Source organism: Labeo rohita, chromosome 5 (assembly GCF_022985175.1).
Source record: "Labeo rohita strain BAU-BD-2019 chromosome 5, IGBB_LRoh.1.0, whole genome shotgun sequence".
NCBI classification, from domain to species: domain Eukaryota; kingdom Metazoa; phylum Chordata; class Actinopteri; order Cypriniformes; family Cyprinidae; genus Labeo; species Labeo rohita.
Window position 1 is genome coordinate 3401468 of NC_066873.1, and position 26372 is coordinate 3427839.

The 26372-nt window shown below is 33.7% G+C and overlaps 1 protein-coding gene and 1 long non-coding RNA gene across 7 annotated transcripts in view; one reads left to right on the plus strand and one right to left on the minus strand.

Moving 5' to 3' along the window:
* Positions 1–320: 320 nt before the first annotated feature.
* On the minus strand, positions 321–14079 carry LOC127164745 (uncharacterized). Of its 6 annotated transcripts, none has more exons than XR_007827694.1 (3): positions 5027–5468; positions 4749–4831; positions 321–1026 (listed from the first exon to the last, which is right to left on the minus strand). It is a non-coding gene; the product is annotated as an uncharacterized LOC127164745 (long non-coding RNA). The 6 variants fall into 6 exon arrangements; XR_007827696.1 differs by lacking the exon at positions 321–1026 and adding an exon at positions 13922–14079 and having other exon boundaries at positions 4520–4831; positions 5027–5138; XR_007827699.1 differs by lacking the exon at positions 321–1026 and adding an exon at positions 13442–13536 and having other exon boundaries at positions 4520–4831; positions 5027–5138.
* Positions 14080–14905: 826 nt separating this feature from the next.
* The window catches only part of LOC127165725 (uncharacterized), a 37486-nt gene continuing 26019 nt past the window's right edge, over positions 14906–26372 (plus strand). Inside the window, exons 1-15 of the mRNA XM_051110601.1 lie at positions 14906–14964; positions 15246–15386; positions 18247–18535; positions 18802–18901; positions 19160–19245; positions 22208–22292; positions 23604–23778; positions 23859–24023; positions 24125–24271; positions 24371–24433; positions 24987–25101; positions 25189–25325; positions 25432–25497; positions 25577–25712; positions 25979–26092. Of these exons, the coding sequence (XP_050966558.1) occupies positions 15246–15386; positions 18247–18535; positions 18802–18901; positions 19160–19245; positions 22208–22292; positions 23604–23778; positions 23859–24023; positions 24125–24271; positions 24371–24433; positions 24987–25101; positions 25189–25325; positions 25432–25497; positions 25577–25712; positions 25979–26092 (1819 nt within the window). The 5' untranslated portion in view covers positions 14906–14964. The remainder of the gene's footprint in view (positions 14965–15245; positions 15387–18246; positions 18536–18801; positions 18902–19159; positions 19246–22207; positions 22293–23603; positions 23779–23858; positions 24024–24124; positions 24272–24370; positions 24434–24986; positions 25102–25188; positions 25326–25431; positions 25498–25576; positions 25713–25978; positions 26093–26372) is intronic.

Below are 26372 nucleotides of genomic sequence, written 5' to 3' on the forward strand. Positions count from 1 at the left end.
AGGAGTATGAATTTATTTATAGCCTGATTTTTCCAAAAATCCACTGTCAAATCAAAATAGCAGACTTCCTGTTGGTCGCAGCTAATGGGTGTAAATTAGAAAGTTGTCCGCCTTGATGAGACCAATATACATACTGAGTTGGTGTATGTAGCTAAAACTAACCACCCAACTTTTGACAAAATGTGCCTTTACCAGTGTCTAACAATCATTAATACTGATGTGTGTGTTGAGTTCCATGAAAATCTAAGCTTATTCAGTGTCCCAAAAACACAGGAAACAAATGTTAAAGTTTGACACGTTGCCATGGCAACAGCATTTAATGTATCAAAGACCCCTTTACAGATTCTCATCGGCCATGTTTTGACATTATTCTGATGAAGTTTTAAGCAAATGGGGTAAAATTAAGAAGCTGATTTTAAAGCATTTTGAAAACGACACACTTCCTGCTGCCAGTTGATGGCGCTATAACTTTGACTCCTGATAGTCACATCTATGTGATCGGTATTATACGGTATTATAAATCAGACAATGTGTGCAATAGCTATTAGCCATTTCCTGTTTGCCAATTCTCGCCATAATTTCGTCGCCTCGCCACAGCCAAACCGTTCGAGATATCAAATATCCCTCCGCAATTTAGCATCCCCAATGTCTTGAGATCATGCTGACCGAGATTGGTGGCAATCGAAAAAAAACGTAGTAGGAGTATCGCAAATTCCAGAGCATGCGGTTTTTAAACAACCCTGAATAGCTCACTACCTGTTGGTTGGAACCTATTGACGGAAATTTGATCCCATACCTATGACATGAGAGCGAAAGAATCATGAACAAAATCTGAAAAAGTCACCAACATGAACAAAATCTGAAAAAGTCACAAACATGAACAAAATCTGAAAAATCACCAACATGAACAAAACCTGAAAAAGTCACAAACATGAACAAAATCTGAAAAAGTCACAAACATGAACAAAACCTGAAAAAGTCACAAACATGAACAAAATCTGAAAAAGTCACAAACATGAACAAAACCTGAAAAAGTCACAAACATGAACAAAATCTGAAAAAGTCACAAACATGAACAAAACCTGAAAAATCACCAAAATGAACAAAATCTGAAAAATCACCAACATGAAAAAAATCTGAAAAAGTCACCAACATGAACAAAACCTGAAAAAGTCACCAACATGAACAAAATCTGAAAAAGTCACCAACATGAACAAAATCTGAAAAAGTCACCAACATCACAAACATGAACAAAATGAACTGAAAAAAGTCACCAACATGAACAAAACCTGAAAAAGTCACCAACATGAACAAAATCTGAAAAAGTCACCAACATGAACAAAATCTGAAAAAGTCACCAACATGAACAAAATCTGAAAAAGTCACCAACATGAACAAAAAAAAGTCACCAACATGAAAAAATCTGAAAAAGTCACCAACATGAACAAAATCTGAAAAAGTCACCAACATGAACAAAATCTGAAAAAGTCACCAACATGAACAAAATCTGAAAAAGTCACCAACATGAACAAAATCTGAAAAAGTCACCAACATGAACAAAACTGAAAAAGTCATGAACAAAATCTGAAAGTCACCAACATGAACAAAATCTGAAAAAGTCACCAACATGAACAAAATCTGAAAAAGTCACCAACATGAACAAAACCTGAAAAAGTCACCAAACATGAACAAAATCTGAAAAAATCACCAACAACATGAACAAAATCTGAAAAAGTCACCAACATGAACAAAACCTGAAAAAGTCACCAACATGAACAAAATCTGAAAAGTCACCAACATGAACAACAAAATCTGAAAAAGTCACCAACATGAACAAAATCAAAAAGTCACAAACATGAACAAAACCTGAAAAAGTCACCAACATGAACAAAATCTGAAAAAGTCACCAACATGAACAAAATCTGAAAAAGTCACCAACATGAACAAAACCTGAAAAAGTCACAAACATGAACAAAATCTGAAAAAGTCACCAACATGAACAAAATCTGAAAAATCACCAACATGAACAAAATCTGAAAAAGTCACCAACATGAACAAAATCTGAAAAAGTCACCAACATGAACAAAATCTGAAAAAGTCACAAACATGAACAAAATCTGAAAAAGTCACCAACATGAACAAAATCTGAAAAAGTCACCAACATGAACAAAATCTGAAAAAGTCACCAACATGAACAAAATCTGAAAAAGTCACCAACATGAACAAAAAGTCCAACATGAACAAAATCTGAAAAAGTCACCAACATGAACAAAATCTGAAAAAGTCACCAACATGAACAAAATCTGAAAAAGTCACCAACATGAACAAAATCTGAAAAAGTCACCAACATGAACAAAATCTGAAAAAGTCACCAACATGAACAAAATCTGAAAAAGTCACCAACATGAACAAAATCTGAAAAATCACCAACATGAACAAAATCTGAAAAAGTCACCAACATGAACAAAATCTGAAAAATCACCAACATGAACAAAATCTGAAAAAGTCACCAACATGAACAAAATCTGAAAAAGTCACCAACATGAACAAAATCTGAAAAAGTCACCAACAAAATGAAAAAGTCAAAATGAACAAAATCTGAAAAAGTCACCAACATGAACAAAATCTGAAAAAGTCACCAACATGAACAAAATCTGAAAAAGTCACCAACATGAACAAAATCTGAAAAAGTCACCAACATGAACAAAATCTGAAAAAGTCACCAACATGAACAAAATCTGAAAAAGTCACCAACATGAACAAAATCTGAAAAAGTCACCAACATGAACAAAATCTGAAAAACCAACATGAACAAAATCACCAACATGAACAAAATCTGAAAAAGTCACCAACATGAACAAAATCTGAAAAAGTCACCAACATGAACAAAATCTGAAAAAGTCACCAACATGAACAAAATCTGAAAAAGTCACCAACATGAACAAAATCTGAAAAAGTCACCAACATGAACAAAATCTGAAAAAATCACCAACATGAACAAAATCTGAAAAAGTCACAAACATGAACAAAAATCTGAAAAAATCACCAACATGAACAAAATCTGAAAAAGTCACCAACATGAACAAAATCTGAAAAATCACCAACATGAACAAAATCTGAAAAAGTCACCAACATGAACAAAATCTGAAAAAGTCACAAACATGAACAAAATCTGAAAAAGTCACCAACATGAACAAAACCTGAAAAAGTCACCAACATGAACAAAATCTGAAAAAGTCACCAACATGAACAAAATCTGAAAAAGTCACCAACATGAACAAAATCTGAAAAAGTCACCAACATGAACAAAATCTGAAAAAATCTGAAAAATCCAACATGAACAAAATCTGAAAAAGTCACAAACATGAACAAAATCTGAAAAATCACCAACATGAACAAAATCTGAAAAGTCACCAACATGAACAAAATCTGAAAAAGTCACCAACATGAACAAAATCTGAAAAAGTCACCAAAATGAACAAAATCTGAAAAAGTCACCAACATGAACAAAATCTGAAAAAGTCACCAACATGAACAAAATCTGAAAAATCACCAACATGAACAAAATCTGAAAAAGTCACCAACATGAACAAAACCTGAAAAAGTCACAAACATGAACAAAATCTGAAAAAGTCACCAACATGAACAAAATCTGAAAAATCACCAACATGAACAAAATCTGAAAAAGTCACCAACATGAACAAAATCTGAAAAAGTCACCAACATGAACAAAATCTGAAAAAGTCACCAACATGAACAAAATCTGAAAAAGTCACCAACATGAACAAAATCTGAAAAAGTCACCAACATGAACAAAATCTGAAAAAGTCACCAACATGAACAAAATCTGAAAAAGTCACAAACATGAACAAAATCTGAAAAAGTCACCAACATGAACAAAATCTGAAAAATCACCAACATGAACAAAATCTGAAAAAGTCACCAACATGAACAAAATCTGAAAAAGTCACCAACATGAACAAAACCTGAAAAAGTCACCAACATGAACAAAATCTGAAAAAGTCACCAACATGAACAAAATCTGAAAAATCACCAACATGAACAAAATCTGAAAAAGTCACCAACATGAACAAAATCTGAAAAATCACCAACATGAACAAAACCTGAAAAAGTCACCAACATGAACAAAATCTGAAAAAGTCACCAACATGAACAAAATCTGAAAAAACCAACATGAAAAAATCTGAAAAAGTCACCAACATGAACAAAATCTGAAAAATCACCAACATGAACAAAATCTGAAAAAGTCACCAACATGAACAAAACCTGAAAAAGTCACCAACATGAACAAAATCTGAAAAATCACCAACATGAACAAAATCTGAAAAAGTCACCAACATGAACAAAATCTGAAAAAGTCACCAACATGAACAAAACCTGAAAAAGTCACCAACATGAACAAAACCTGAAAAAGTCACCATGAACAAAATGAAAAAAATCATGAATGAAAAAATCTGAAAAATCACCAACATGAACAAAATCTGAAAAATCACCAACATGAACAAAATCTGAAAAAGTCACAAACATGAACAAAATCTGAAAAATCACCAACATGAACAAAATCTGAAAAATCACCAACATGAACAAAATCTGAAAAATCACCAACATGAACAAAATCTGAAAAATCACCAACATGAACAAAATCTGAAAAAGTCACCAACATGAACAAAATCTGAAAAATCACCAACATGAACAAAATCTGAAAAAGTCACCAACATGAACAAAACCTGAAAAAGTCACAAACATGAACAAAACCTGAAAAAGTCACAAACATGAACAAAATCTGAAAAATCACCAACATGAACAAAATCTGAAAAATCACCAACATGAACAAAATCTGAAAAAGTCACCAACATGAACAAAATCTGAAAAAGTCACAAACATGAACAAAATCTGAAAAAGTCACAAACATGAACAAAATCTGAAAAAGTCACAAACATGAACAAAATCTGAAAAAGTCACAAACATGAACAAAATCTGAAAAAGTCACAAACATGAACAAAACCTGAAAAAGTCACAAACATGAACAAAATCTGAAAAAGTCACAAACATGAACAAAACCTGAAAAAGTCACAAACATGAACAAAATCTGAAAAAGTCACCAACATGAACAAAACCTGAAAAATCACCAACATGAAAAAAATCTGAAAAAGTCACCAACATGAACAAAATCTGAAAAATCACCATCATGAACAAAATCTGAAAAAGTCACAAACATTGACAAAATCTGAAAAAAATCACCAACATGAACAAAATCTCAAATAATCATGAAAATCAACAAAACTTCAAAAGGTTATAATAAAATGAATAAAAACTGCGACAGTAACGATAACGAACAAGAACAAGTACGATATACCATTAATAAATCACGCTGTTTAAACACGTCCAGGATTTGGTCCAAATGAAAAACGGAGAGAAGAACAGCCGCTGAGTTTAGATCCGCTTTCGCTTTGCTTTCACCGGGAGCGCGTTTCCCGCATAAAGACGCAGCTCGCCGCTCATCCACCACAGTACGACGCGTCGCTGAGGAAATGAACGACGCAGTGAAGACTGTTTCCCGAAACCATACTTACTTTGACACAGATCCGTGGTTTGATCCACGTGGGTTCAAACGTAGAGCGGCCATGAAGACGTTCCTCAGGGGGTGGAATAATAACTTGTGCTTTAGGCTGGCGCTGACACTGAAAAGCCGTTTACTGAGACACTGATCCCAGATAGCAAGCAACCACTGAAACGAAGTTGAGATTTCCACAGCGAATCATGAATATGTAACTGAATCAACATTACGAAGTGATGATGACTCATCACCATTTCCAAGTTTGGGAAAACCCTTTTAAAGTGAAAAAGACACATTTTCAACAGTAGAGTCAGTTTATTTGTTTTGAAACAGTTCAACAGTCAATGACAAAAAGATCAGTCTTTAGAAAATAAAAGAGGGACAAAAGCAGTACAACTGTTAAAATTCTTAGTTTCAGGAGTCTGATATCAGAGTACAAGCGCTCCAGTGGTTCAAGTATTAAGAAGCTGGCTCACATCAGACTGCTGCCTCTTTTCCTTTGGGTTCTCTGAAATCTGAAAAAGCAAGCATGACGTCACCTAAGAAGAGCAAGTCAATTCAGCTGTCATACATACGGTCACGTTCAGGAATATTCATAGGTTAAATGCAGTATGATTGACTTTTTGAATGTTCCTGCTGTCCTCTCCGTAAAAACGTCCAAAAAGAAACAAAGAAAGAAATAATTAAATAAATAAACATAAAATGAAAAAATAGTAATAATAAATGCCTTCCTGAACTCCCGACAACTATAGTGACAACTACGGAACAACGCTTCCGGTTACAGGCGGCGCTCGTAGTCCAGCGGTTAGCGCACTGACAGCTGCACCTCTGACAGCTCCAGCTCCGGAGTTTCGAATCCCGCCTCTACTTAAAAATCCCGCTTTCACAAAAATATAAAATGACTGCCTCACCTGAACAGATGTTCAGGCACTGTGACAAAATGACTAAAGACAAACACTGGAGAACATTTCAACTATTAATGTTAAACACTGAACACTAAGATTTCACTATAAGTGATAAAAACTGAAGAATATTTCAATGGTCAATGACAAACTCTGAAGAGCATTTCAACTACTAACGATAACCTCAAACTGAATGTGAACTGTCCCATTGACTGAACAAGATTTCACCATACGTGATAAAAACTGAAGAATATTTCGATGGTCAATGACAAACTCTGAAGAACATTTCAACTACTAATGATAACCTCTGAGCAATATTCGAACTGTCCCACTGACTGGACAAGATTTCGGCTCTAAGTGAAACAACTGAAGAACATTTCAACTATTAATGATAACCACTGAAGAATATGCAAACTGAATGTGAACTGTCCCATTGACTGAACAAGATTTCGGCTCCAAGTGGTAAAAACTGAAGAAGATTTCAACTATTAATGATAACCACTGAACAATAGTTGGGCTTAGTGATAATCGCCGAAGTACATTTGGGCTAAATTTCAGCTACTGCATCTAAAAGATCTGCGCACGGCCCTGCTTAGGCATTCATGCAGTCCAGGTTCGAGAGGAATGACAACATGCCAAAAGTCCTTCTCTCCTTCGATCCAGAGAAGATGAAAGAGAAGAACTTTCTGAACGACACTACTGATATATTTGAGCTAAGGACAAATGTTGGAAATCCCTCTGCAAAAGTGCTGGATGGAGCCTTTAAAGTGCACACTTCCTGGGAAGGGTGTTCTGCTGCAACAATTCAAGCCATCACCCAAGTCTCAGTCACCGACGACATGTGCCGAGCACCGATCAGAGTAACAAGTTTTCCTCATTATGTTGCAATAATATGTTTTCTCATTGAATCTTGGCGTAAAAAGGACATGCAGGCCACTGACTTTTTAGTTGGTAAATACACCATACAGATGCGACCAAACGATCTGTACTGTTGCCCAATCAAAAAAGAAGAGCAAGACATAAACCTTCATGACAGAAAACTTTCTTATGCAACACTTAAAACATCAAGATGTTTCAGTAAGAAATATTCGGAGACAGTTTGGTTCTACATGAAAGGGAACCATGACAAAGTCGATCGTTATATACAGACTCCTCAAGACGCCGTTGCACTATGTGCAGTTTTGTTCTCTGAAGTGATCAGGTATCCTGACATGCTTTTTCACAACATCCTCCTGATGCAGCACTTGAAATCATGGGAGGAGTTTCATGACAATCATCCCATGTTGACAGGAGGATCATGGAAAGGTGGATCAAGCAAGCAGGGCCAAGTGATTGTTCCAGAAAAGGTTAAACAGAGACAAGAAAAAAACCTCCACAGTTGTGTGAAGAAAATAATGAGACATAAGGAGGAAAGAGCAACTCTATTCCACAGTGCTCCTGAAAATGAAGAAGCAGATAAATGATGTTACTTGTGTTTTATTCCTCTGTCTGTAAATCCTGAAGGATCCTAAGATGCTTCCATGCAAATTATTGTGTTGTGTTGTGTTGTGTTTAAATTTTTGTTTTCAATTTTATTTATTTACATAATTATTTATAATCAGTTTATAATCATTAGTCATTCACATAATTTATATTTAATTATTTATTTGATTATTTAAGTATTTATCATTTATTCATATATATATATATATATATATATATATTATTCATTTATATTATTCATTTATATGTTTTTATATTTTATGTTTCTTATTATTTTCTTTGCTTATGCATTTACATTATTGTTCAGTTCCATGATTGTGAGGTTTCATGAATTGTTTGGTCTACGAAATAGATAACGGGGATGTTTATGGAAATTCAAGGTTTATGGGATGTTGAATCCGTTTGATATATCATTGTTCTTTGAGCTGTAGACGAAGTGTGAACATTGAGACATGCGCAGCTAAAATTGTTCAATAAATTCTGTTATACCTTTTTACCATCATCACTTTGTCTCCTGCTTCTGCTCTTTTCTGGCTTCCATCGGTCAACTTCATAACTGACAGAAACCTGCTGTTAGTGGGGTTGGGGTAACTTCAGCTTGCTGACTAGTTGTTCTGCTACCGAAAGACTGATATTTTCTGACGGGATCTGGTGTCCGGGGCTGGATCCTAATTGTCTGGTCTGATCTAACAATCCCTTTGTCGTTATTTTTGTTCTGCACTGGAACCTCCTGACATCAAGACAAATGTATTTTGTTTAATAAACATGTCTTATTGACTTTGTGTCATTGTCAACCGTTTACTATAACATGAACAAAATCTGCAAAACAATGTGTGCAATAGCTATTAGCCATTTCCTGTTTGCCAATTCTCGCCATAATTTCGTCGCCTCGCGACAGCCAAACCGTTCGAGGTATCAAATATCCCTCCGCAATTTAGCATCCCCAATGTCTTGAGATCATGCTGACCGAGATTGGTGGCAATCGAAAAAAAACGTAGTAGGAGTATCGCAAATTCCAGAGCATGCGGTTTTTAAACAACCCTGAATAGCTCACTACCTGTTGGTTGGAACCTATTGACGGAAATTTGATCCCATACCTATGACATGAGAGCGAAAGAATCATGAACAAAATCTGAAAAAGTCACCAACATGAACAAAATCTGAAAAAGTCACAAACATGAACAAAATCTGAAAAAGTCACCAACATGAACAAAATCTGAAAAAGTCACCAACATGAACAAAACCTGAAAAAGTCACCAACATGAACAAAATCTGAAAAAGTCACCAACATGAACAAAATCTGAAAAAGTCACAAACATGAACAAAACCTGAAAAAATCACCAACATGAACAAAATCTGAAAAAGTCACCAACATGAACAAAATCTGAAAAATCACCAACATGAACAAAATCTGAAAAATCACCAACATGAACAAAATCTGAAAAAGTCACAAACATTGACAAAACCTGAAAAAAATCACCAACATGAACAAAATCTGAAAAAGTCACCAACATGAACAAAACCTGAAAAAGTCACAAACATGAACAAAATCTGAAAAAGTCACCAATATGAACAAAACCTGAAAAATCACCAACATGAACAAAATCTGAAAAAGTCACCAATATGAACAAAACCTGAAAAAGTCACAAACATGAACAAAACCTGAAAAAGTCACAAACATGAACAAAATCTGAAAAAGTCACCAACATGAACAAAATCTGAAAAATCACCAACATGAACAAAATCTGAAAAAGTCACCAACATGAACAAAATCTGAAAAAGTCACAAACATGAACAAAATCTGAAAAATCTCCAACATGAACAAAATCTGAAAAAGTCACCAACATGAACAAAATCTGAAAAAGTCACAAACATGAACAAAATCTGAAAAAGTCACAAACATGAACAAAATCTGAAAAATCACCAACATGAACAAAATCTGAAAAATCACCAACATGAACAAAATCTGAAAAAGTCACAAACATGAACAAAATCTGAAAAAGTCACAAACATGAACAAAATCTGAAAAATCACCAACATGAACAAAACCTGAAAAAGTCACAAACATGAACAAAATCTGAAAAATCACCAACATGAACAAAATCTGAAAAAGTCACAAACATGGACAAAATCTGAAAAATCACCAACATGAACAAAACCTGAAAAAGTCACAAACATGAACAAAATCTGAAAAATCACCAACATGAACAAAATCTGAAAAAGTCACCAACATGAACAAAATCTGAAAAAGTCACAAACATGAACAAAATCTGAAAAACATGAACAAAATCTGAAAAAGTCACCAACATGAACAAAATCTGAAAAAGTCACAAACATGAACAAAATCTGAAAAAGTCACAACATGAACAAAATCTGAAAAAGTCACAAACATGAACAAAATCTGAAAAAGTCACAAACATGAACAAAATCTGAAAAATCATGAACAAAATCTGAAAAAGTCACAAACATGAACAAAATCTGAAAAAGTCACAAACATGAACAAAATCTGAAAAATCACCAACATGAACAAAATCTGAAAAAGTCACAAACATGAACAAAATCTGAAAAAGTCACAAACATTGACAAAATCTGAAAAATCACCAACATGAACAAAATCTGAAAAAGTCACAAACATGAACAAAATCTGAAAAAGTCACAAACATGAACAAAATCTGAAAAAGTCACCAACATGAACAAAATCTGAAAAAGTCACAAACATGAACAAAATCTGAAAAAGTCACAAACATGAACAAAATCTGAAAAAGTCACAAACATGAACAAAATCTGAAAAAGTCACAAACATGAACAAAATCTGAAAAAGTCACAAACATGAACAAAATCTGAAAAAGTCACAAACATGAACAAAATCTGAAAAAGTCACCAACATGAACAAAATCTGAAAAAGTCACAAACATGAACAAAATCTGAAAAAGTCACAAACATGAACAAAATCTGAAAAATCTCCAACATGAACAAAATCTGAAAAAGTCACTCTGAAAAAGTCACAAACATGAACAAAATCTGAAAAAGTCAAAATGAACAAAATCTGAAAAATCACCAACATGAACAAAATCTGAAAAAGTCACCAACATGAACAAAATCTGAAAAAGTCACAAACATGAACAAAATCTGAAAAATCACCAACATGAACAAAATCTGAAAAAGTCACCAACATGAACAAAATCTGAAAAAGTCACCAACATGAACAAAATCATGAACAAAATCTGAAAAAGTCACAAACATGAACAAAATCTGAAAAAGTCACAAACATGAACAAAATCTGAAAAAATCACAAACATGAACAAAATCTGAAAAAGTCACAAACATGAACAAAATCTGAAAAAGTCACAAACATGAACAAAATCTGAAAAAGTCACAAACATGAACAAAATCTGAAAAATCACCAACATGAACAAAATCTGAAAAATCAAACATGAACAAAATCTGAAAAAGTCACAAACATGAACAAAATCTGAAAAAATCTGAAAAAGTCACAAACATGAACAAAATCTGAAAAATCACCAACATGAACAAAATCTGAAAAAGTCACAAACATGAACAAAATCTGAAAAATCACCAACATGAACAAAATCTGAAAAAGTCACAAACATGAACAAAATCTGAAAAAAATCAAAAAGTCAAACATGAACAAAATCTGAAAAATCAAAACATGAACAAAATCTGAAAAAGTCAAAACATGAACAAAATCTGAAAAATCACAAACATGAACAAAATCTGAAAAAGTCACAAACATGAACAAAATCTGAAAAAGTCTGCAACATGAACAAAATCTGAAAAAGTCACAAACATGAACAAAATCTGAAAAAGTCAACATGAACAAAACAAAAAGTCTGAAAAAATCTGAACAAAATCTGAAACATGAAACAAAATCTGAAAAAGTCACAAACATGAACAAAATCTGAAAAATCTGCAACATGAACAAAACCTGAAAAAGTCACAAACATGAACAAAACCTGAAAAATCTGCAACATGAACAAAACCTGAAAAAGTCACAAACATGAACAAAATCTGAAAAATCTGCAACATGAACAAAATCTGAAAAAGTCACAAACATGAACAAAATCTGAAAAATCTGCAACATGAACAAAATCTGAAAAAGTCACAAACATGAACAAAATCTGAAAAATCTGCAACATGAACAAAATCTGAAAAAATCTCCAACATGAACAAAATCTGAAAAAGTCACAAACATGAACAAAATCTGAAAAAGTCACAAACATGAACAAAATCTGAAAAAGTCACAAACATGAACAAAATCTGAAAAAGTCACAAACATGAACAAAATCTGAAAAAGTCACAAACATGAACAAAATCTGAAAAAGTCACAAACATGAACAAAATCTGAAAAAGTCACAAACATGAACAAAATCTGAAAAAGTCACAAACATGAACAAAATCTGAAAAAGTCACCAACATGAACAAAATCTGAAAAATCTGCAACATGAACAAAATCTGAAAAAATCTCCAACATGAACAAAACCTGAAAAAGTCACAAACATGAACAAAATCTGAAAAAGTCACAAACATGAACAAAATCTGAAAAAGTCACAAACATGAACAAAATCTGAAAAAGTCACCAACATGAACAAAATCTGAAAAAGTCACAAACATGAACAAAATCTGAAAAATCTCCAACATGAACAAAATCTGAAAAAGTCACAAACATGAACAAAATCTGAAAAAGTCACAAACATGAACAAAATGAACAAACATGAAAAAGTCAAAACATGAACAAAATCTGAAAAAGTCACAAACATGAACAAAATCTGAAAAAGTCAAAATCAAAAATCAACATGAACAAAATCTGAAAAATCTCCAACATGAACAAAATCTGAAAAAGTCACAAACATGAACAAAATCTGAAAAAGTCACAAACATGAACAAAATCTGAAAAAGTCACAAACATGAACAAAATCTGAAAAAGTCACAAACATGAACAAAATCTGAAAAAGTCAAAACATGAACAAAATCTGAAAAAGTCACAAACATGAACAAAATCTGAAAAGTCACAAACATGAACAAAATCTGAAAAAGTCACAAACATGAACAAAATCTGAAAAAGTCACAAACATGAACAAAATCTGAAAAGTCACAAACATGAACAAAATCTGAAAAAGTCACAAACATGAACAAAATCTGAAAAAGTCAAGTCACAAACATGAACAAAATCTGAAAAAGTCACAAACATGAACAAAATCTGAAAAAGTCACAAACATGAACAAAATCTGAAAAAGTCACCAACATGAACAAAATCTGAAAAAGTCACCAACATGAACAAAATCTGAAAAAGTCACCAACATGAACAAAATCTGAAAAAGTCACAAACATGAACAAAATCTGAAAAAGTCACAAACATGAACAAAATCTGAAAAAGTCACCAACATGAACAAAACCTGAAAAAGTCACCAACATGAACAAAAAAAAAGTCCTGAAAAAATCTCACAAACATGAACAAAACCTGAAAAAGTCACAAACATGAACAAAATCTGAAAAAGTCACAAACATGAACAAAATCTGAAAAAGTCACAAACATGAACAAAATCTGAAAAAGTCACCAACATGAACAAAATCTGAAAAATCAAAAAAGTCACATGAACAAAATCTGAAAAAGTCACAAACATGAACAAAATCTGAAAAAGTCACAAACATGAACAAAATCTGAAAAAGTCAAAACATTGAACAAAATCTGAAAAAGTCACAAACATGAACAAAATCTGAAAAAGTCACAAACATGAACAAAATCTGAAAAAGTCACAAACATGAACAAAATCTGAAAAAGTCACAAACATGAACAAAATCTGAAAAAGTCACAAACATGAACAAAATCTGAAAAAGTCACAAACATGAACAAAATCTGAAAAAGTCACAAACATGAACAAAATCTGAAAAAGTCACAAACATGAACAAAATCTGAAAAAGTCACAAACATGAACAAAACCTGAAAAAGTCACAAACATGAACAAAATCTGAAAAAGTCACAAACATTGACAAAATCTGAAAAAGTCACCAACATGAACAAAACCTGAAAAAGTCACCAACATGAACAAAATCTGAAAAAGTCACAAACATTGACAAAATCTGAAAAATCTCCAACATGAACAAAACCTGAAAAAGTCACCAACATGAACAAAACCTGAAAAAGTCACAAACATTGACAAAATCTGAAAAAAATCACCAACATGAACAAAATCTGAAAAAGTCACCAACATGAACAAAATCTGAAAAACAGACAAAAGGTGCTTCAGTTTTTTGTGTCTTTATGTGTTTTGTCTTTGCAATCTTAAATCACTCTCTATCATTTTGATTCTTTTATAGTAGATCATTTAGCATTTTGCTATAGAAACCTTTTTTAAAACAATGCTAGCTAACTCTCAAGCATCTTTCCCATTGGGATTCATATATATATTATAGACTCGCCCCCTCTCTCTCTTTCTGTCTTTTACTATAATATATAAGAACAATACAATTTACATTCATTTTAAAGGATTCCAAGAGAGTGCTAAGGGGTTCACAGAAAATGTCTGGGGAAAATTGGTCCAAAATATGGCTTTTGCACCAAATATTTGTTTTTAAAACATGATATACAAACCAATTAGATTTTTTTTAAATTGTTGTTTATTTTGTATTAGTAATAATATATTCCACATATTATTTTAATTATATGTAGCACGATGACAATACAAATAATTTGTAATAATAATGTATTTATATGCTTTACGTTTAACACCTTTATAAAGTCACACTTAGGTCACGAAATTACTCAAAATTGTTTTTCTTTCTTTCTTTCTTTCTTTCTTTCTTTCTTTCTTTCTTTCTTTCTTTCTTTCTTTCTTCCTTTCATTAATTTTGAATAGCCTATTGCAACCACGTACAAATGTGACGTAAGTGTTGACGTTCATCTACCAGTAGCAACTGACTTAACGGCCACTACCGATAGAAATGTGAAGAAATGAGGATTTTCAAGCGTACAAGCTAAGTAAAGTTAGTGAACTACATATAAAATGTCATTACAATGGTAGCTAAATATATATATATATATATATATATATATATATATATATATATATATATATATATATATATATGTTGTTTTTACATAATTCGGAAAGGATTTATGATTTCAATTGCTGGCTGAATTTATTACCAGAAAACGGACGGTGGACTTAACGTTACACAGTTAGCTGGCGTTTTTGCTTTTACATCTCCATTAGAGTAGCTACTCTTATCGTGTTCCAGAGATAATAGCTCAGATGTTTTTGCAGATGACACCTGAAGACCCGCATGAGACCAGGGAGCTGGAGGATGAGCTGTCTGTTCATTCCCCAAAGCAGCATAATGTCCGTGGGTGGAATGCGTTCATTTCCATAACATGTCTGGCATCGGTAACACTCTCTCTGTATGAGGTAAGATGCTTTTAACAGACGTTTGTCTGTTAGTTTAAGTCAATGCCTGGAGGTTGTAGTGAAAAGTTAATGTTTTTTATGTGCTGTAATGACTTTACACCAAAAAGAATCGGTTCCTCGATTCCGAGGCATTCGAATCGATTCCTTTAAAATGAATCGGCTCCTTTTTAATAGCCTTTCAGTTATTTCGCCTGTGTCGGTCGCTCTGCAAAAAAATCTAAATAAATGATTAAATATATGGAAATATATGTATAATAGGAAAAATAATTAAGATTAATTAAGGAATAAATGACTTACTAAAACAAATACAGTTAAAGATTAAAATGTAGTACTGCATTTATTTTTGTATTTATCCCTCCCTTATTATTTTCTTTCTTTAACTATTTTTCTTTCTTTCTTTCTTTCTTTCACTTATTCTTGTATTTATTTAGGTGTTTTATATTTTTGTAATTATTTAATCCTATTTATTTCCATATTTAAATACAGCCATTATTGTTATATTTATTCTTACATTTCTGTCTCTTGTATGATCATATGGTTGGTCTTGCTTACCTTTTATTTTTTATATCATTACTTTTATTTATTAATTTATTTTTTAATTTCTGCCAGTTTGCCCTCTATTATTGGAAAGTCTAATTTCAGATTGTTTGTTTTAATGAATCTAATCAAAAATACAATCTGTTCTTTTATGCCGCATGTTTCTAAGAACTCTGTCATGTATGTCAAGCTGAAACATTCAAATGAAGCCATATTTGTGAATGTATATTACTGGTTATTTCATTCACTTAAGGTAATGATATTTTGTTGTCACTGTTTCATTCTGTAGTCCTGCATGTCGAATAGGATACAACTGATATTTATAGATTAGCCTATGTTTTGGACAAATTTCCTACAATAAAGTTTTGCACCTAAAACAAACAATACAGATATAGATGCATGAACACTCCAGACTACATGAAGACATAATAGATGCTGATAATAATCAATAAATACTAAGAAATTTTAAAAAGAGGTAAGCCTTCATAACATGTAGTCGTAGCGAGATTAGGTGAACATGTTTCTCCAATCTTTAAAAAAAATCTAAATCAAAAGAATATAATACGAATCTAAAATAACACTGAGGAATTCCAGAACCAGGAATTAGAATCAGAGTACTGTACACACCCTGACAAAAGTCTTGTCGCCTATCCAAATTGTAGGAACAGCAAATAATAACTTCTAATAATGACTTCTAGTTGATCATTTGGAATCAGAAGTGGCTTTATGAAAGGCAAAGGCCTCTAGATTACGCTTACTTTACCAAAATAAAATCTTATCATGCTGTTATTTTTAATTATTTAATTAGGACAGAAAGCTCAGACTTTGCTTAGACAAAAGTCTTGTCACATCTTTAAAGGATTCAACCAATCACAGATTAGAGCGTCACCTGTGACAAATACTGTAATTAACACATTCCCAGGTGTGTAGAAGAAGAACCCCAGCACACCCAACCTTCATCTGAAATGCATCCTGACCTGACAGCATGCCAAAGATTCAACCACAGACCAAAGTGCTGATCATCAAGAGCCTGAAGACCAAGTCTCCTGCAAAGGTGGCAGACGTCTTTAATGTATCTAAACATCAAGTGGAGAGGATAAGAAAAAGATTTGAGGAAACTGATGAAGTTCATGACAGGCCCAGGTCAGGCAGACCCCGTAAGACAACTGTTCGAGAGGACCGTTTGTTGGTTTGACAGTCCAGGGCCAGCCCTTTTTCAACTGCAGCAGAGCTACATAACAACTGGTCACCAGAAACTCCTGTATCTACAAGAACAGTCTGTCGAATTCTCTCACGCAGTGGTCTCAATGGCCGAATTAGTGCTCAGAAACCAGCATTAAACAAAATACAACTAAAAAATCGTGTTGCATTTGCCAAGGCCCACAGCTTGCAGGAAGGATGGACTGTGGAAAAGTGGCAGGAGGTTGATTTTTCTGCATCCCAATCATCACAAATACTGCAGAAGACCTATTGGAACCCGCATGGACCCAAGATTCACACAGAAAAAAGTCAAGTTCGGTGGAGGAAAAATCATGGTTTGGGGTTACATTCAGTATGGGGGCGTGCGAGAGATCTGCAGAGTGGATGGCAACATCAACAGCCTGAGGTATCAAGAAATTCTTGCTGCCCATTACATTCCAAACCACAGGAGAGGGCAAATTCTTCAGCAGGATGGTGCTCCTTCTCATACTTCAGCCTCCACATCAAAGTTCCTGAAAGCAAAGAAGGTCAAGGTGCTCCAGGATTGGCCAGCCCAGTCACCAGACATGAACATTTTCGAGTATGTCTGGGGTAAGATGAAGGAGGAGGCATTGAAGATGAAACCAAAGAATCTTGATGAACTCTGGGAATCCTGCAAGAATGCTTTCTTTGCCATTCCAGACGACTTTATTAATAAGTTATTTGAGTCATTGCCGAGACGTATGGATGCAGTCCTCCAAGCTCATGGGAGTCATACACAATATTGATTCTTTTTCCACTGCACCACGACTTAGTTCTGAACTGTACATTATTTCTGTTACGCGACAAGACTTTTGTCTAAGCAAAGTCTTAAAAATCAAGGCATGATAAGATTTTATTTTGGTAAAGTAAGCATAATCTAGAGGCCTTTGCCTTTCATAAAGCCACTTCTGATTCCAAATGATCAACTAGAAGTAAAGTTATTATTTGTTGTTCCTACAACTTGGATAGGTGACAAGACTTTAGTCAGGGTGTGTACAGAGACCTAGGTAGAGTGCAGCCTCATCACAACTTCTATTTATAGTTTTCAAAACTGATCATTCATTTTAGTTTTTTTTTTGTTTGTTTGTTTTGTTTTTTCCAGCTGTTTTTCAACTCTACTGTCCCAGGGATCATCTTCACAAGATACTCTCTTGATCTGATCTTCATCTTTAACATCATTTCACGCTTTTACATTGGATACGAAACTCATGGAGTGGTTATAACAGATCCTAAAAAAGTCCGGAAAAAATACCTCAGGACATGGTTTTTACTGGATCTCTTGTCAGTTTTGCCCCTTGAAACAATAACAGTTGCTTTGCCCAAGCTAAAATTTATGCGTTATGCATATGCAAACAGATGTCTCAGAGTGTTCAGAATGTTTGGTATAATATGTAAGTTATTTATTTATATACTAATATTATATTTATATTACGTAATTCAGATTTTGTAACGAATCCGGTCCGTGGCTTTCCGTGCACTCGCCACCAGATGTCGCACTGTCATTACATTGACTCTCACACTACACAAACTGCTGCATGTTTGTGTAGTGTGAGAGTCAATGTAATGACAGTGCGACATCTGGTGGCGAGTGGATTGAAAGCCACGGACCGGATTCGTGACAGATATATACACCTGCTAATATTTTGTGTGATTCTAGCCATGTTCAGTAAGGAACCAGACACCAACAAACTTCATCTTACAGCGTTCAAAGTGTTTTCCATCATGGTCCTGTGTATACAAGCCTCGGCTTGCCTTTGGTAAGTTTGATGATTGGGGGGGATAATTCATGGTATTCTACTCCACATTGGGCCCCCTTCATTGTCACTTGGGTTATTTTAAGATATTGACATGGAACTTTATTATTTTCTTAATAATCAGGAATGCAATGTTTATTTTTCTTTATCACAAAATGTTAGAACAGAATAATGGCAAAGTTTGTTATTATTAATGCCAAGATGTCTCAGAAAGAAAACATTGCACAGTTAAAAAGTAATGATGGTGTGTTGTCCCTTCAGGTTTCATGAGGTCTGTGAAGCTGCTTATGCTAGTCATGTAAGGTATTGTCCCAAAGCGGAGAACTGGTTGCAGCTACTGCCAGAATGTAAGTTTTTTCCCCTGTTTCATTCTCAATAATAAGTAGGGGTGCTCCGATCAGGACTTTTGAGGCCGATCACAGGAAGCTGTATCTGCCGATCCGATCACCGATAGCGATCTTTTTAAAGCCTCCTATTAATCATGTAGAATTATTTATAGAGATACTCCAATCAGGATTTTTTTTTTTGGGGTGCTGTTTGTAGTTTTTTGACTCTACTAAAGCATAAAATACCATAACATACCATATAACATACCATAACCATACCATGTTTGCAGACACTGTGAAAACATTCTAAGTTCACATACTAGTTTCAACAACAAAACAATGCTACAGCCGGTTATTCGATTTTTAAATGTGTGTGTCCATGTCGGTATCCCGATTTTTGTGTCTTTGTGACTTTGCCCACTGCTGGTTTACCCAATAGTATTTCACCACCCTGCTAGCACAGCGTATTGCAGCTATGGAAGCGATTAAACAAACTGGGTCAGCAATGGCAGATTTCACCTGACCTAAAAAGCTCTATGACCAGAGACGCATTAGAACTTAGATAAATCAACTCATTAACTGTAAAGCACTTGTTCCTGTTGTGTGACCTCGATCTGAGTCTGAGGAAGAGGGGGCAGGAGAAAAACACTCTCCAGTAATCTAACGGTTAATATTGACCACAACACATTGTGCGTTGGCTGGGGGTTCAATTAGAACTACAAATGCATAAGACATGTTAAAAAACTACAAACATGGCGGATATGCGAGACAATGAACAGGTTATATGTGATATATTTAATCTGTAATAACACTGTGAACTGTTATGAAGATACATTTGGGGCCGGTTGCACCAGCTAGACATAAAAACGCTGGGCATAAGCCCTACGCTGGGCATTGCAGCTGTACAATAAATATTTACACCTGTTGCACCAATTAAAACTACGATCAGGTGCAACTACGCAGTGATAGCTGGGACAACATTCATGCTGCAATGGCTACAACTACTAATATAGATCTGAACTACTCAAGACACCATAACAAGTGAAGTCACCACACCAGTGTTGGGGGTAACGCATTACAAGTAACGCTAGTTATGTAATAATATTACTTGTTTCAAGTAACTAGTAAAGTAACGCATTACTTTTGAATTTCTAAGAAAATATCTGAGTTACTTTTTCAAATAAGTAACGCTAGTTACTTTTTTCCCTATTTATTGATTGACAAGTCTCCTGTCTGGAAATTGGAAGTAAACATAATGTTACTGTATTCTAGACTAAATGTGAACATGCATTAAAGGAGAAGTCCACTTCCAAAACAAAGATTCACATATAATACCCCCTTGTCATCCAAGATGTTCATGTCTTTCTTTCTTCAGTTGTAAAGAAATTATGTTTTTTGAGGAAAACATTTCAGCATTTTTCTCCATATAGTGGTCTGATATGGTGCCCCAATTTTGAACTTCCAAAATGTAGTTTAAATGCGGCTTCAAACGATCCTGAATGTGGTTGTAAACGATCCCAGCCGAGAAAGAAGGGTCTTATCTAGCGATTTTCATAAAAATAATACCATTTATATACTTTTAATGTCAAACGCTCGTCTTGTCTTGCTCTGCCTGAACTGTTTTTGTTCCGGTTGATGACAGTTAGGGTATGTCGAAAAACTCCCATCTCATGTTCTCCCTCAACTTCAAAATCGTCCTATATCACTGTTTTACCTTTTTTGTTAAGAGTGTTTGATCTTCTTTGCATGTTCACTTTGCAAACACTGTGTCGGTACTTCTGTAGTGACGTAGGATGATTTTGAAATGATTTTTGAAGTTGAGGGAGAAAATACGATTGGAGTTTTTCGACATACCCTAACTGTCTTGAGCCAGAATACACAGAGTTCAACTAGAGCAAGGCAAGATGAGCATTTGAAAATAAAAAGTATTTTTTTAACGAAAATAACCAATCGTTTTGCTAGATAAGACCCTTCTTCCTCGGCTGGGATCGTTTACAACCACATTTGGGATTGTTTGAAGCTGCATTTAAACTACATTTTGGAAGTTCAAACTCGGGGCACCATATCAGTCCATTATATGGAGAAAAATGCTGAAATGTTTTCCTCAAAAAACATAATTTCTTTAAGACTGAAGAAAGAAAGACATGAACATCTTGGATGACAAGGGGGTGAGTATATTATATGTGAATCTTTGTATTGGATGTGGACTTCTCTTTTAATTTATCTCACTCACAAAAAACAGATTCAGTATTCCTCAAAATGAATAAAAACAGTGAATGCAAACTCAGGATGTGACACAACCCTGCAATAGTTAAATGTTAAATAAAGCAAATATCCTTTAGGTATTTAATCCCATTTTATTAACCAGTGTCTTTGCTGCTGACCTTCAGTGATGCAATTCAGCCATACTAATAAGCAAATTACTTTAGATAAACTAACATTTGTGCTTCATTTTTTATAGTTGAAGAGTGATCTCCTGCATAAATGTACTTTTCTTTCAGCCTGAGTTGAATTCATTTCACTTTTTGTGTAAAGGGCTTTTAAATTAGAATTGTTTTATATTAAAAACAAAGAAGCAAGCCCTACCTAGATATAAAAAAGTAACGCAAAAGTAATGTAACGCAATTAGTTACTTACTCAGGGAGTAACGCAAAATTGAAATCTATTACTTTTAAAAGTAACTTTCCCCAATACTGCACCACACCATCATTTTAAACATTTCCTAACAAGTCTCCCTGCTCATTTCTCCATGCTTCTCTTTCTGTGGCTAAAAAAACACATTTATAATTTGTATTTTGTGATAGAGTTGACAGAATTTGAAAGCTGATACTTTATTTCTGAATAAGGGTAGCTTGCCTACTATTCTTCACAAAAAGAGTACATACTTTTAGGGCATAGTATAAGTAGGTACATTGGGATGCTGCAGAAATCTCTATGTGCTGCGTATTTGGATAATGCTAATTATGTGATATTATTTTTACAGTTTCAATCAATACGACAGGAGTTACAGACATGGAGTTCTACGCTACATCGCTGTACTGGTCAACTATCACACTGTGCTCCATAGGGTGAGTACTGGCAATGTCATGTAGCTATGCACATTGCTACATGCCAATTTGACCTTTGTTATAATCTGATATTTTTAACCCTCTGGGCCTCTTTGGTCATTTTTGTCCGAAAAAAAATTTATATTTCGAAATTTTAAAAATCGCAGCTTCATCGGAATAAGATGGCACTTGGTGACTTTTGCTGCGTTAGCTATGTGAACACACAAAAAAAAATCATGGACGTGACACGCACACACACACACAGAAACACACAGATAAAAATGCAGCAGAGCAAACTGAGAATATGTGAAATAAAATGAATAAATAAAAAAATACAAAGGAGTCTCTTTCACAAACACACACGCACTCAGTAATTAACTGGTGACACTGCAACAGAGCAAATTTTGAGAATATGTGAGATGGTTAGAGCAATTTTCTTGTAAAATAATTACAGTTTATATGTAAATAGTTATAATTATATTTATTTATGGTTATTTAGATTTTTTTTACCTCTTTTTTCTTTAATTTACTGTTTGACAATTATTGTTTTTGCTCTTATTTTAGTAGATGTTCCTGATATCTGAGTAACAGCAATGCTTCCCATGTGTTCCCTTTCTGACAAAATTTTAATGTTTGATTATAATTATAATGCAACCTGATATTTATCTAACCCAAAAATATCTAAACCTTGACAAAAAGTAGTTTTTTAGAATGTCTAAATGTATATCTAAAAACAAAACCTAATGAAATATGTCAAAAAAACAATTGGTCTCTGTATATATTTATATAATATGTACATAGGGATACAAGTTTTTATTTTTTAATGACACCAAATGGCACAATGCTCACTTAAAAAAAATGGATTTCAAATGTGTTCACTCTTTTTTAATGTGAAATGTTGCTTTTATTAAAAAAATAAATAAAATAAATATATATTAATTCTAATGGGACAAAATAGCTCATTAAAATTTTATAAATATTGCATATTGTCATAAAATCCCCTCAAAATTCTAAATAATAATCCAAAAATATTATTGAACCAAAATCTTTTACAATGACTTTCCTGAAAAAACAAAAAGTTATATTTCAAGCCCAGTGTGACTCCTAAACGAAGAGGCCCAGAATGGTTTGTCTTTTCCATTGCTTTTTAAAAAGGAATAAAGATTTGCAGTTCCAAATCATATCGTCTTTATAAGCTAAAACAGTGACATAAAACACAGTTTTTAAAAGTTTTATATGCAAGTTCTCCAGTCATTATCTGTTTTAACACTAATATTCTTTGCTCATCATAGAGTATTTTTGTTATATTTTCTCATTAAATATATTGAACAGCTATGGAGATATACATGCCACAAATTTGGAAGAGGCCACAATTGCATCATTTGTGATGGTGCTTGGATTGCTTTCTTTTGGAATCAGTATGTCTAACATGAGCTCAGTTATAACCAACATGGCTGCACAAAGAGGAAGATTCTACCATAGAGTGGATGCTATTCTTCATTACATGGTTTGTAATAATGCGATTTTATTTATCCGTCTGTCATTTCTGCTAGTAATTTCACCCTTATTTTCCCCTTTTAATCAAAGAGACAAATGGGATTATCAGAGGAGATCCAGGAGAGGGTACACAAACATTATTACAATCTTTGGTTTCACCAGAAGGGCCGCAACATTGCAGGACTTATGGATGATCTCCCATTTGTCCTGCATTCAGATGTTGCAAGTTGTTGCTACAAAACTGTGATTGAAAGTGTGAGTCATCTAATTAATTAGCTGAGACCACAACACATAATAATAACAATGTTCTTAATTAACTGTTGATAAGATTACAAAGACTTTTTATGTCATTCTAGGCTAAGCTGTTCAGAAAAACACCAGATGGCTTTAAAAGGGCTTTGTCGCTGAAATTAAAAACCTGCACATACAGTCCTGGACAAGTTCTGGTTAAAACTGGAGAAATTCATCAAAATATGTATTACATTAAGCAAGGACTTGTACAGGTATGCCTAAATATTGAACTTTGAGGTCGACTCAGGACAATGATTTTAGTGTGTTTTAAGGTACAAGGTTTTTGAACATCAGTTGTTCTTTTTTTCCAGGTTCTTGGTAAGAATACTGAGAACGAGATTGCAAAACTGCTACCTGGCTCATTGTTTGGAGAGGTTTGACACTGAGACCTATGTTTTCAGTATTACGCATCTACAGGGATCGGATAAAATAATGTGGATAGGCAATATTCTATATTTAGAATTAAGCACCATTTGCCTTTAATACACAGTTCTTCTTAGTGTTTGATGGTGCTTGTCCTTCACTTTCAGTTTTCAATCACATATTTTCTTTGCTGTTAAAATGCAAACTAGAGAATGTAGATTGCAATAATAAATGTATTTTTTTTCCAGTGTAGCATCCACAAATTATATTAATGGGTGTTCACATTATTTTGTCCAACCCCTGTGTTATTAACTAAAATATAATACATTAAATATACAAAAATATACTAAATTGTTATATACAGCAAATATTTTAGTTTGAAGTGTGTGTTTTCATGCTACTGAAAAATATCATTTGAACAATAATAGCCTCTTTTTAAGTGATGACAAAACAAATTGAGGTAATTTGAAAAGTTGTTTTTATGTTTCTTTTAATAGGCAGATGTACTGTTGGATTTGTGGCTTTAATTTAATTAATGCAATTTTTGTTTATTTCTCATTTTAGGTCCATTTGCTGTATGAAATCCCTAGAAATGTTACAATGTGTGCATTAACAAAATGTGAAATTGTCATTTTGGAACGCAAGGATTTGCTTTTACTCTTTGCTGACTATCCTGAAGGTAATAACATTTTGTAATGCTTTTTGTTTTTACTATAAGAATCATCAGTTAGAGCACACTAATGGCACTTTGTATGTTTTTCTAAAGCTGCTGGTGAGATTGTCAGAGCTGCCAAGAAACGTCTTCAAAATTTCAGGAATCCCCTACGAGAAGCATGTGCATATGGAGCTGCCTCTGTCCCACAAAATGCTGTATTTGAAAAGGACCAGAGCATCAACCTTGAAGTTAGTGACTGAGTGATTTGTCTATGTTTAAAATATGTTTTTAATAGTGGTAACAGATGTATATTGAAAGTAATGTAAGTAAGTATGACTAAAACTTTTGTTGTAGACAAAGGATCAGAGGATTTTTGGAGCATCTTTGGAATACGTTTTAAACCGGCCCCATCAATTTGATGTGAGTATTGTGAATGCATGTATGTGTATTTGAATTCCAGTTATTCCATAATATTTACTTGCTATGTCCATTTCTCTAGTCTTTTTGGAAGAGAACGTTCCACCCTGAAAGTGCTTTTGTAAAGGTCTGGAGGTTCTTTTTCTTCTGGTGCATCACTGTTTCAGTTTTCCTGGAGATATGGGTGTTTTTCTTCACCAGCAATGCGGAAGCAAAGCGTATGTTTCTGATTGATTTAGAGCTTTGATTGCTGATTGAGAGGTTATCAGCATTACATGTGCTCATATTTGACCTCGCAAAATTTATAAAACATTATTTATGAAAAAGTAGAAATGCAGAACAAGCCTCAGCTTCATTAGAGATGGTCAAATCAAAATGTTTGAATAAATATTCTAGTACATTCAGTCTAGTATGTTCAAAACTTGTGCTTAGGCTTTTTAATGTTTTGCTTAACGTGAGTAATTTTTTGTCGTTGCCTGTTAAGGGCTTTTCAGCAAAGAGTTGGTTGGCCTTTACCTCTCAGTTAATGTCCTGATTTACGTTGCTGCTGCATTTGACATACTAGTGAATCTTCGCACGGGAGTGCTTGCGGAAGATGGTAGGTCAATGTTTAATGTACATGTTCATTTTTGTATCTCAGTAAAATGTTTAATGAAGAAATTGTTAAATATTGGCAACTCTGCACTCACTCTGTGCCAGTGGACATGTATAGTAAGTGCTTTACAATAGTTGTTTCTTTCTGTTTCAGACATTTTTATAATGTTGTAATCAGTATTATACAGGAAAACTACATATGAAAAATGTACCATACTATACTGTTTAGTTGTTATTATTATAGTTGCAGTATTATTTGATGCCTAAATCTTTCTTGATCTTTC